The sequence below is a fragment of the Columba livia genome, chromosome 9 (genome assembly GCF_036013475.1).
Source record: "Columba livia isolate bColLiv1 breed racing homer chromosome 9, bColLiv1.pat.W.v2, whole genome shotgun sequence".
NCBI classification, from domain to species: domain Eukaryota; kingdom Metazoa; phylum Chordata; class Aves; order Columbiformes; family Columbidae; genus Columba; species Columba livia.
Window position 1 is genome coordinate 21,266,879 of NC_088610.1, and position 10,729 is coordinate 21,277,607.

A 10,729-nucleotide genomic window follows, 5' to 3' on the forward strand; every position below is an offset into this window, starting at 1 on the left:
GTGAGGGATGACAAATGATATAATTTCCCCACCTTCCCCCCCTCCGCGAAGAATCGGGAAATAAACAGTGAAAACAAAGGAAGTTTTGTATTTAAAACGGCGCGGTGGGGGAACACAAAATACTGGGGCGAGGGGGTCGGGGGAAGCTGCGCCAGCGCGGGTTTAACCGCGGATGTTGAGCGCGGCCGCTGCGCGGGGCACAGACGAGGCCGCTGTTTCCACAGAGAAAATGGGGTAAAACCCACAAGTTTTCACGGGTGTCATCCTGCCACGGCCACGGCTCGGCCCGCAGGTGCCTGTCGGGGCGGGCAGCGCTCGGGCATCCCCGGCACGGCCCCGACGGGGCTCCCGGGACCACGGGAGGTCCCCGCGGGAGACACGTAGCAGGGGCTCGGGGACGGGGAGAACCGGGGAAAGGAGCCGCTTGCACCCCCCTTTTTAAATTTGCGGGTCCGTGTGCACGCAGGGGGTGCTGTAGATGGGAGGTGAGGCTCGGGAGACACCACCTTGGGGAGGGGGAAATTTCCCCGGTGATGTCCCCGGCTGGTGGGGGTCCCGTCCTCAGTCCCCGCTCTGGGTAACGGGGCTCCCGGCGAGGGCTGTGAAAATTCGCGGTGTATTTCTGCGTGCAACGAAAAAAGGCGCTGGGATGGCGCTGCAGGTAGCAAAGCCAAAACCTCCGGTGCTGTCGGCCCCGTCCAGGTGAACGGACTTTAAATCATCTGCCCCCCTCTTCTTCTTCCTCCTCCTCTTCCTCCTCCCCCCAGCCCCGCACGCACACGGCTCTGCCGGGAAATGAAAGTCATTTATTGCAAGCGGAAAGGAAGGAAGCAGGAAATAAGGTCGACGGTGGTTTACACTATTTATTATTATTATTATTATTATTATTATTTGGAGGAGGGGGTAGGTCGATACCCACCAATAGCACCGGAGCGGACCGCGGCGGCTTCCCCGCCGGGCGAGAGGCGAAGTTACCGGCGGAGCGGCGGCCGTGGCCCGGTGGGGGGTTCGGGGGAAGCCCGGAGGGGCCGGGGCGGCCGCCCCCCCCGCCTGGTTCGGGGATCCTCCCCCCGCCGGGCCGCCCGCCCGACTTCTCGTTTCTCTCCCCGGTCGCTCTCGGGAACGGGCGGGCGGGGGTAGGAGGTGGCCCGGCGGGGGCTTTTCGGAGCAGGTTTGTTAACCAAAGCAGGTGCTAAAAACCAATAAGCCTGGAACAAACGCGGTTCCCCCCCGGGAGCCGGGACAATTGTTTCCATTTAATAAATATTTTCCCCACGGGCGTTTCGCGGGAGGCAGGCAATTATTCAAAGCAAGCCGGGACGCGGGCCGGCTCCCGGGGTTAAGCGGGGCTGCGGAGCGGGGAATCGGGGGAGAAGGGGGGCGGGTTGGAAGCGGGAGAGTGGCCCCGGCGCTCGCAGCCCCGACGGCAGCGAGGGAGCCGGGAGAGCGCCGGGACCGGCCCCGCTCCGCACACCGGCGGGATGCGGGGAGGATGGGGACGACCCCCTTCCCCTCCCCCGCTGCTGCTATTAGCACGGCGACTCACAAAAGCCTTCCTTTTAATCTGTGCCTTTGACGGGGAGCGGGGCGGGGGGGGTCCTCCTTTCCCCTCCTTTCTTTTTCTTCCTCCTCCCTCCCTTGTCCCCTCCCCTCCTCTTCCTCTCGCCCTTCCTCTCTCCCTCTCTTTTTAAGCGGGTCCCCCTCCGCGCTGATTGGGCGCCCGCCCGCGCTGTGTCCGCCCTGCCGCTATGTCAGCCCGCGCACCGCCGCAGCCCCTCGCCTTTGAACTGCCCCGCACCGCTCCGCGTCCCCACCGCCGGCCCGCTGCTGCGCCCGGCGGCTCGCCGCCCGCTTAGCCGCCCGCCGGGCCCCGCGGGCCGCCCCGCTCCGCGCCTCTCCGCGCCCCGCCCCGGCAGGGCTCCCGCCGGGGACGGCGTTGGCGGAGGATCTGTGATGATCAGCTGAGCCCGCTCCTCCCGCTCCTCCGGCTTCCTCCTCCTCCTCCCGCCGCCGTCCGGCGCCCCCAGCGCGCCCCAACCGCCGAGCCGCCCGCCCGCCCGCCCGCCCGGCCGAAGCATGTCCAAGCCCAGCGACCACATCAAGCGCCCCATGAACGCCTTCATGGTGTGGTCCCGCGGCCAGCGGCGCAAGATGGCCCAGGAGAACCCCAAAATGCACAACTCGGAGATTAGCAAGCGGCTGGGAGCGGAGTGGAAGTTGCTCTCCGAGGCGGAGAAACGTCCTTACATCGACGAGGCCAAGCGGCTGCGGGCGCAGCACATGAAGGAGCATCCCGACTACAAGTACAGACCCCGGCGCAAGCCCAAGAACCTGCTCAAAAAGGACAGGTATGTCTTCCCTTTGCCTTACCTCGGGGAAACCGATCCCTTAAAGGCCGCCGGGCTTCCCGTGGGGGCCACTGACTCTCTGCTGAGCTCCCCGGAGAAGGCCAGGGCTTTCCTGCCTCCCACCTCAGCACCTTACTCCTTACTTGACCCCAGCCAGTTCAGCTCCAGCGCCATTCAGAAGATGACTGAGGTTCCTCACACCTTAGCCACCAGCACCCTGCCCTACGCCTCCACCTTGGGATACCAGAACGGGGCGTTTGGCAGCTTGAGCTGCCCCAGCCAACATACCCACACTCACCCCTCGCCAACTAACCCGGGCTATGTCGTGCCATGTAACTGTACCGCTTGGTCGGCTTCCAGTTTGCAACCTCCAGTTGCCTACATATTATTCCCAGGCATGACCAAGACTGGGATAGACCCTTATTCTTCAGCACATGCGACTGCCATGTAACACCCACCCACACCCCCACAGGCGTGTGTGTGCGTGTTCCCCTTCCACGGGTGGCAGCTGGAACTGGGATTCCTTCGTGTGCATGTACATAAAACCTACAGAAGCAAAAGGTCGCCCCGAAACAGGACTCTGGTGGCGGCCACCGGGCCGGGACAGACGCGGACGCTGCTCTCCGGAGATGCTCTCGCCTAAAGCTCAACCTGAGAGCTGGCCCCAGGCTCAGGATGGGGGGAAATGAAATGGCGGGGGCAGATAGGAACCCGGCACTTGTAAGAGTTGTAAATGTGTTTTAAGAAAAAGAAAAGGAAAGAAAAAGCGAACCTTGAACTGCCCTTTCGGGACGAAGCGGGGGAGAAAAAGAAAAAGAAAAAAGAGAGGGAGAGAGGCGGTTGGCTTCGATTTTTATTTATTCTCTTAATGTCTATGAGTTCTCCAGGGTCTCATGTCACTTGGATTTGACTTTGGGAAGTCTCGGTCTTATTATGATTTTTTTGTTTTGTTGTTTTTTTTTTTTTTTCCTTTTGCACATTAAAAGATGAGATCAGCTGTGTTATATATATATATATATATAAATATATATATATTTTGCCACCACGCACTACTAGGTAAAATTGCTTTTCATGTCAGAAAAGGCTCTTCGAAGTTAAAAAAAAAAAAAAAAAAAAAAAGGGAAAAAAAAAAGAGGGGGAGAAACATTTATATTTAAAACATATGATACTGTTTGCTTAATTTAAAACAGGTAGTCCTTAAATTTGTGTGATCCAGTGAGACTAGATCTAAGTTTACTTTAGACAGAGCGTCAGGTATGAAGTCAGGCAGTAGAATTGTAAAAAATTAATAATACTAATACTACTATTAATAATAACGAAAAACCGAATAAAAACCGATGGTAATTTAAATGTTTTCACAATGTCTTTGGGAAGAAGAAGGGGAAAAAAATGTATCCGGCAGGATTTTACCTCGTTAAACCTTTTGATTTGTTGAACAAAGACGTTTTGAATAAAGACAATCTGTCATCAAACGAGGCAAAACTGCGTGCTGTAAATGCGGTGACCCGGCTTTCCCGAGCCCGCGTCCCGCACCGGCGGCCGCGGGAGGCCGCGGGCGACGCTCCCCGACCCGCGGGAACCGGCTCCGCCCGCAGCCGCGCCGCTCACCGCCGCCGCGGGCCGCTCTCCCCGACCCGATTCCCCGCTCCGGTAGCTGAGCCCACCGGCTCGGGCCCGGTTTTGGGAGTCCTATCGGAAGGGGTCAGGCTCCGTTTTGGAGCCCATCGGGGAAAAGCGGTGGCGGGAAAAAGAGAGAAAACTTCCGAAAAGCGGGAAATCTCAGTGTGTGCTTGGGGGGCTGGTGCTCTCCGTCCCGGCTCCCCATCCCGTCGGGGAACCGGCCTTTCCCAAGTTGCCTCCGCGACGCTGAAGTTTTACCGGCGCGAGGAGATTTTTGGAAGGGGGTGTTAGTAGTGATGGAAATGTTGGAATTAGCATCTTATCCGGCTCAATTAGTGGTGTTGGGGCGGGGGGGGGCTGTCTTCCTTTGTGAAGGGAGGGAGTTTCTCTACGCGGGGGGACAGAGACGGAGGGGAAGGCGGGGGAAGACGCGGAGGTCGGTCTGGAGGAGCTGAATAGCGTGTTTGGATGTGCTTTGCTCATTAAGTGCTCTTTGGAGACCGATGTTAGAATTAAACGGCATAACACAATTAACATACATGGGGCTTGAATGGGAGGGTAAGCAGAAGAAGAATAGATAGATAAATAAATGAGAGATCAGGCGAAGGTAAACAAAAGAGGAGAGGAGAAAAGGGCTGAAAGAAGAGGTTAGAATGGCTGCTCCAGCCTTGTTTAGCATGACAAAACCGGCTCTTACAAATGAGGACAATTAGAGGCGCTGGCTTCGGAGGGCCTGGGAGCAGCGGGACGATCCGCTGGGACACGCGGGGCTGAATGCGGCCGGCGTGGGGCAGAGGGAGGCGCGGGGCGGCGGCGGGAGCGCCGAGCGCTGATTTAACCCCAGCTGACAGTCGCTGTCACTCCGGGTGATAACACCGATAGCTCAGTGTCCTCGAACATCCACCCAGATTAGGCTGACAATGGTCGGAGGGAGAGGGAGAGGGGGGGGGAAGCGCCTGCCCGCGGGCCGCCGGGCCCCGCAGGAGATGGGGAGCAAAGGGGGGGACACACAGCGGCCGTCCCCCGCTCCCCACCGCGGCAGAGATTTGGTGGGACCTTCCGGACCCCTGAGCCAGCCGGGCCGAGGAGCGCAAGTCGGGGCGCTGCTCCCCGGAGCGGCCCCGACGGCTGCGGGGGGGCAACGGGCTCGGTGGGGGCCTTGGGGGGCAAAACCGGGGCGAGATGGGCAAGCGTGAAGTGACGGGGCTGGAAACTTTAGCTGAGACCTTTATTTTCTTTTCTTTTATTTTCTTTCTTTCTTTCTCTCTCTCTCTTTCTTTCTTTCTTTTCTTTCTTTTCTTTCCTTTCTTTCTTTTCTTTCTTTTCTTTCTTTTATTTTATTTTCTTTCTAATTTTCTTTCTTTCTTCTTTTATTTATTTTCTTTCTTTTCTTTCTTTCTTTTCTTTCTTTTCTTTCTTTTCTTTCTTTTTTTTCTTTTCTTTCTTTTCTTTCTTTTCTTTCTTTTCTTTCTTTTCTTTCTTTCTTTTCTTTTCTTTCCTCTTTTTCTTTCTTTTCTTTCTTCTCTCTCTTTCTCTCTTTCTCTTCCTCTCTTTCACTCTCTTTCACTCTCTCTCTTTCTCTCTTTCTCTCTCTTCCTCTCCATCTCTCTTCTCTCATTTCTCCCTTCCCTCTCTCTGTTTCTCTCCTTCCATTCTCCTCCTCTTTCTCATTTTCTCTTTTTCTTTCTCTCTTCTCTAGTCCTGGTTCTCGTTCTCTTTTCCTCGCTCTCTCGCCTTCCTCCTCCTGCCCCGCTCTCCCCACCAGACCTTCCCCCTGCCCACTGTGTGTTTGCTTTCCATTCCCCCCCGCCGGATTATTCCTCCAACTCTCTCGCCCGTCTGCAGGTGTGTAGCTGTTTAACTCGTGGAGATAAATAAATTAAATAATGATCTTGACACTGCAGTGAACCGATTACTGACTTTGATGTCAAAGGGAAACCAAAAACAGAAAGAAAGAGGGAGAGAGAGAGAAGGGAAAAAAGCTATTCCCTCGAGGGGGAAAAGCAGCTCCTTGTCAAACCTGTTTCCCCACAACTGTCTCCTTCTTTCAATAAAATCATTAAACAAAGGCCGCGGGGTTATGAGCACCACGCCTTGGGTGCGCGGCCGGGCGCTGTCCCGGGCCGGGCTGAGCCGCGGAGCTTCGTTCCGCATCCGCGGAGCCCCGCGGAGCCGAACGGAGCCGAGCGGAGCCGCTGGCCCGGCGGGGACCGCGCAGCGCGGAGCCGGGACGGAATCGCTCCCCCCCGCAGCTCCCCTCGCTCCCCCTTCCCTTATTCTTTCTCTTCTCTTTTCTTTTCTTTTCTTTTCTTTTCTTTTCTTTTCTTTTCTTTTCTTTTCTTTTCTTTTCTTTTCTTTTCTTTTCTTTTCTTTTCTTTTCTTTTCTTTTCTTTTCTTTTCTTTTCTTTTCTTTTCTTTTCTTTTCTTTTCTTTTCTTTTCTTTTCTTTTTTTTCTTTCTTTCTTTCTTTTTCTTCTTCTCTTCTCTTCTCTTCTCTTCTCTTCTCTTCTCTTCTCTTCTCTTCTCTTCTCTTCTCTTCTCTTCTCTTCTCTTCTTCTCTTCTCTTCTTCTTCTCTCTCTTCTCTTTTTTCTCTTCTCTCCCTTTTCATTTCTCTCCTCTCCTCTTCTCTTCTTCTTCTTCTTCTCTCTCTTCTCTTTTCATTCTTCTCCTTCTTTCTCCTTCTTTCTCCTTCTTTCTCCTTCTTTCTCCTTCTTTCTCCTTCTTTCTCCTTCTTTCTCCTTCTTTCTCCTCCTTCTCCTTCTCCTTCTCCTTCTCCTTCTCCTTCTCCTTCTCCTTCTCCTTCTCCTTCTCCTTCTCCTTCTCCTTCTCCTTCTCCTTCTCCTTCTCCTTCTCCTTCTTTCTCCTTCTCCTTCTCCTTCTCCTTCTCCTTCTCCTTCTCCTCCTTCTCTTCTTCCTCTCCTCCTCTTCTCTCCCTCTCTTTCCTCTTCCCACCTTCAGAAAACGGTTCTGTTTCGGCATAACACTGCCCGCAGGACCACCTAGACAGTTAAAAACACCCGGGTTGTCGTTCCTTTAAACAAAACAACAAATAAGAGAGGAAGAGGGCAGAAGTCGGGGGCAGAAGGAACCGGGGGAGCCCTGGCCGGTGCCCAGGTGGGGCCATGCGATCGCCAGGCAGTTCTGCTGCAGGAGAGACAAAGACAGAAGGGGAATTATGTGATGTTAAAAAAACTTTATTTTAAAGGAAGACATTAAGCCCATAGAAGTCTCTGAGAGATATTACTTATTTCTGCTTATTAGTGATAATAACCCAGTAAATTTGCTATTGAGTGTATCAAAGGCATTCAAAGAGACTTTGAAACATCAAAAAGATTGCAATTCTGATTTTACGGTTTTATTCCAGGCCCGACCTCCTGGCTACATTCCTTGATTATAGTGTTTAAAAGTGAGCGGTGATCAGAAACACATCCACATCCTCCTCCTCTCCTCCCAGCAGACCCGACAGGCCGGACCGACCCGGGGACCCACGCGTGGGGTCCGGCCGCGCCGGCTCCGTGTTCCGCGGCCGCTCCGGCTACCCGAGGGCCGGCGTGGGGGCGGGCAGGTGAGGGTCATCCCAGCCGGATCCTGCTCACCCGCCTCTCTTAACAAAATATATAGAAGATCATTTTTAAATGCTTAAAAAATTGCATATTTAGCTAGAGCCAGCCTGGCCCTTGTCCCTCTCTCGGAGAGGCTACAGGGGCCACTGCCGAGGCTTTTGATACGTCCGTAATGTACCTTCCCCCCCGCTTCCCCCCGCCCCCCAAGTCCTTAATTTTGCCTCTCCATCTCTCTTCACCCGTCTCTGTTTCAATTGCGGCGTTTTACACAAACATCAAAGGGATAAACAAGCCTTTATTATTATTATCATTTTTCCTTCCTTTTTTCTTATTAGGGCAAAATACTTCATTATTACTGAACGCGCCGCTAAACAAGAAATAACGTGCAGGGTCTATGCAGGTCCTCACTGCAACAAGCCAACATGCGTTCGCGTAAAAGCCCAGAAATTAAATACAGGTTGATCCCAATTTACAAAGGAGAGCGAGGGAGAAGGAGCCGGCTCTTTGAGTATGTGAGAGAAAGAGGGGAAGAGATGAGTAGCTGGTAATTACTGAAATATAAGGATGAGATTAATTCAAAGGAAACAAACTATGAAAACAATTGGAGCCGAGTGAAAAGCAAAACCCAGATTAGAATTTGCTTGTGGTTTGTTGTCTGTCTGCTTTCTTTCCTCCTCCCCACCCATTGTCACAGTGCAAGGCAATGGGATTTGCACACTTGAGGTGTAATAGCATTACTGCATTAATTAAAATTTTCATTTCACGTCCAGATTGTTTACTTATCTGCTGGAAACATATGTCGGGAGAAGTTGAGATTCTGGATTCTGCTCCGCTGCCCAAGGTGCAGCGCAGTACAGGGGGGGTAGAGGATGGCTTCAGATTTTTTCCCGTTTTTTCATTGCATCCTCCAGCCTTATCTCTCCGCTGTAAATTATAAGGAGACTCCATTGAACTGAATATGAAGATTATATTTGCGAGCGGCGCGTCCTAGAGCGGTCCCGGTCCCACTTTGAAATGAAACGAGCCGTTCGGCGGGCACTGAACCCCCCCTTCTCCTCCCTCCCGGTGCCGCCGCAGCCCCCTCCCGGGTCCGGGGAGGCTGGATGGGACCCCTCGATACCCCTCCGGTCCCGCGTAGAGGGAGGGAGGAAGATCCGCGCCGCGATGCTCCGCGCTCCTCCCGGGATGTTCTGAGCGCTGAGAACCGGGAGGCTCCAACCCTCCCCCAAATGGTGCTTTTTTTTCCCCAAAAAAAGGGAGAAGGGAGAGACCGAGAAACCCCCGGCCCCGCTGCGGGACCAGCGGCCGGGGCCGCGCCGTCGGGGCAGGCGCTGCGGCGGGGGATGCTCGGGCACCTGCATCATCACCCAGATGCTGCTGCTGGAACCCTTTGCTTATTTGCTTCCCCCCTCATTTTCCTCCCTTTTTTGGGGGGTATTTCATTTTTTTTTAAAAAAAATATGTTTATTTTAATTTTTCTTTTAAATACCCCGGAGAAGGCAGCGAGGTGCTGTCCTCTCCGCCCGGTCTATCTGTAATTGAATCTAGGTCAGTTATTCTAAAGCATGGAAGAGGCTGATTCCCTCTTTCCGACATCAGCCCGGAATTTGGAAAGCGGGGGGGGAGGGAGAGGAGGAGAGGGGGGTCTTGCAATTTCATTTAAAATGTAATGGTGGATGAACCGATAAGCAAATAGGGGGAAAAAAGGCTCTGCTTAAAAGAAAAAAAAAAGGGCATGCTTTTAATATGCTTCCAGATGGGGGGAAAATGATTTACATGGGAGTTTATTTCCTCTTTGCTGATATGAAAGAATTACAGATACAAAACCCACTGATCTATACAATAAAAAAAAAAAAAAAGAAAAGAAATGTTATTTTCCTGTAAAGGTATCAGTTCATTTATATTCATTTAACCATCCATCCATCAATTCACTTTCTCACTCCCTGCACATTCTCTCTGCCTCTGGTAAACCTACCCCACCAATATACTTTTCTAGAATATACAATGAAGTTTCCTTAAAAAAAGGAAATAATAAGAGATTTAGCTGAAGTAGGTAAAGTGAAGTTTCCTTTCTCCCTCCCCACCCCCGTGCTCCAACTTTATGTTACAGACTTTGAGTGAATTAGCAATATGAAAAAGAAAATGCTTTAGTTTGGAAAAATATCTGTGTATATCTATAAATAATATATGCAATATAGATGTTATATATGCGTCTACATGGGTATATATAATATATATAGCAGTTTGTATGCTCAACATGTATGTACTGTGTCTCTATGCTTATGTTATACAAACAGTTCATTCTCTCCCTATGTGCGTGCCTATAAAATAAAATATACACATATTGTACAGATATTTACAGCATTCATATATCGTAAGTGCACGGACAAAGATTTAAACATACATCCAGCCTGCGTATGCTGTATATATGCACAATATATATGATGCCCACGCACACGCAAAGGCAGCGTCCTGTTGAATTGGAGCAGAATGTTTGTGTTTAAATATAAAATATTTTCTGAAATTCCTAACGTGCGTCCTTGAGGCACATACGTCTGTATACGGTACGGGCTGGTATTCGTGTGCTCACGCTGACGCACACTCTTCTATGCAGATATAGAGAGAGCGGGCTACCGAAGGCCACGGAGGTGGCCTCAGACCTTCCAGATTTAAAGGCCACACCTGTGATTTTTTACATTTAGGGCGGTATTTGAACCTGAGATGCAATTTGCTTTATAGACCAGAGACCAAACCTCTCTCGCTGTGAGTAACACCCTGGGTATTAAACCAAACCCGGCCTAGGTGAGCTCTTCCCCGGAGGTCACTTCTTCCTTCCCGCACTCCCGGTTTGAGGACCCTTACTCGCGGGAGTAGTTACAACGAGGATGAGACCCCGTGGCCAAAGACAGAGGTTGCTAAACCATCCGTCATTTCCCGGAGACCTTCGCAGAGGCTGGAAGTGGAGGGATGCGAAATCCCTTCTTTATTCTGGTACAAACATAGTAGCAAAAGCTGTGTGAGAAGTCACCTTTTTATTGTTAAAAACAGCTAAATAGAGAGACAGCTAGATATGGAAATACCTATATATACAGATAAAAATACACACCTTTATCTTCAGCTAGGTATTGATATAGATCCGTATATAATTTTTCTTGCGGCTGCCTGTTAAAAGAGCCTCAGCCGGCACTCAGGGGGGTC

The 10,729-nt window shown here is 51.8% G+C and overlaps 2 protein-coding genes across 3 annotated transcripts; one reads left to right on the top strand and one right to left on the bottom strand.

Annotated features, from left to right (window-relative positions):
• Nucleotides 1-1,932: 1,932 nt before the first annotated feature.
• On the top strand, nucleotides 1,933-3,159 carry SOX14 (SRY-box transcription factor 14). Of its 2 annotated transcripts, none has more exons than XM_021281551.2 (2): nucleotides 1,933-2,348; nucleotides 2,821-3,159. In XM_021281551.2, exons 1-2 carry the CDS (start codon nucleotides 2,077-2,079, stop codon nucleotides 3,035-3,037), a joined length of 489 nt encoding a protein of 162 aa, XP_021137226.2. In that variant the 5' UTR covers nucleotides 1,933-2,076; the 3' UTR covers nucleotides 3,038-3,159. The 2 variants fall into 2 exon arrangements, with proteins under 2 accessions (XP_021137226.2, XP_021137225.2); XM_021281550.2 differs by having other exon boundaries at nucleotides 2,502-3,011.
• Nucleotides 3,160-3,952: 793 nt separating this feature from the next.
• On the bottom strand, nucleotides 3,953-7,085 carry LOC135580203 (putative uncharacterized protein DDB_G0271982). The gene is made up of 3 exons (XM_065073232.1): nucleotides 6,591-7,085; nucleotides 5,378-5,528; nucleotides 3,953-4,107 (listed from the first exon to the last, which is right to left on the bottom strand). Exons 1-3 carry the CDS (start codon nucleotides 6,945-6,947, stop codon nucleotides 3,953-3,955), a joined length of 663 nt encoding a protein of 220 aa, XP_064929304.1. The 5' UTR covers nucleotides 6,948-7,085.
• Nucleotides 7,086-10,729: the final 3,644 nt, after the last annotated feature.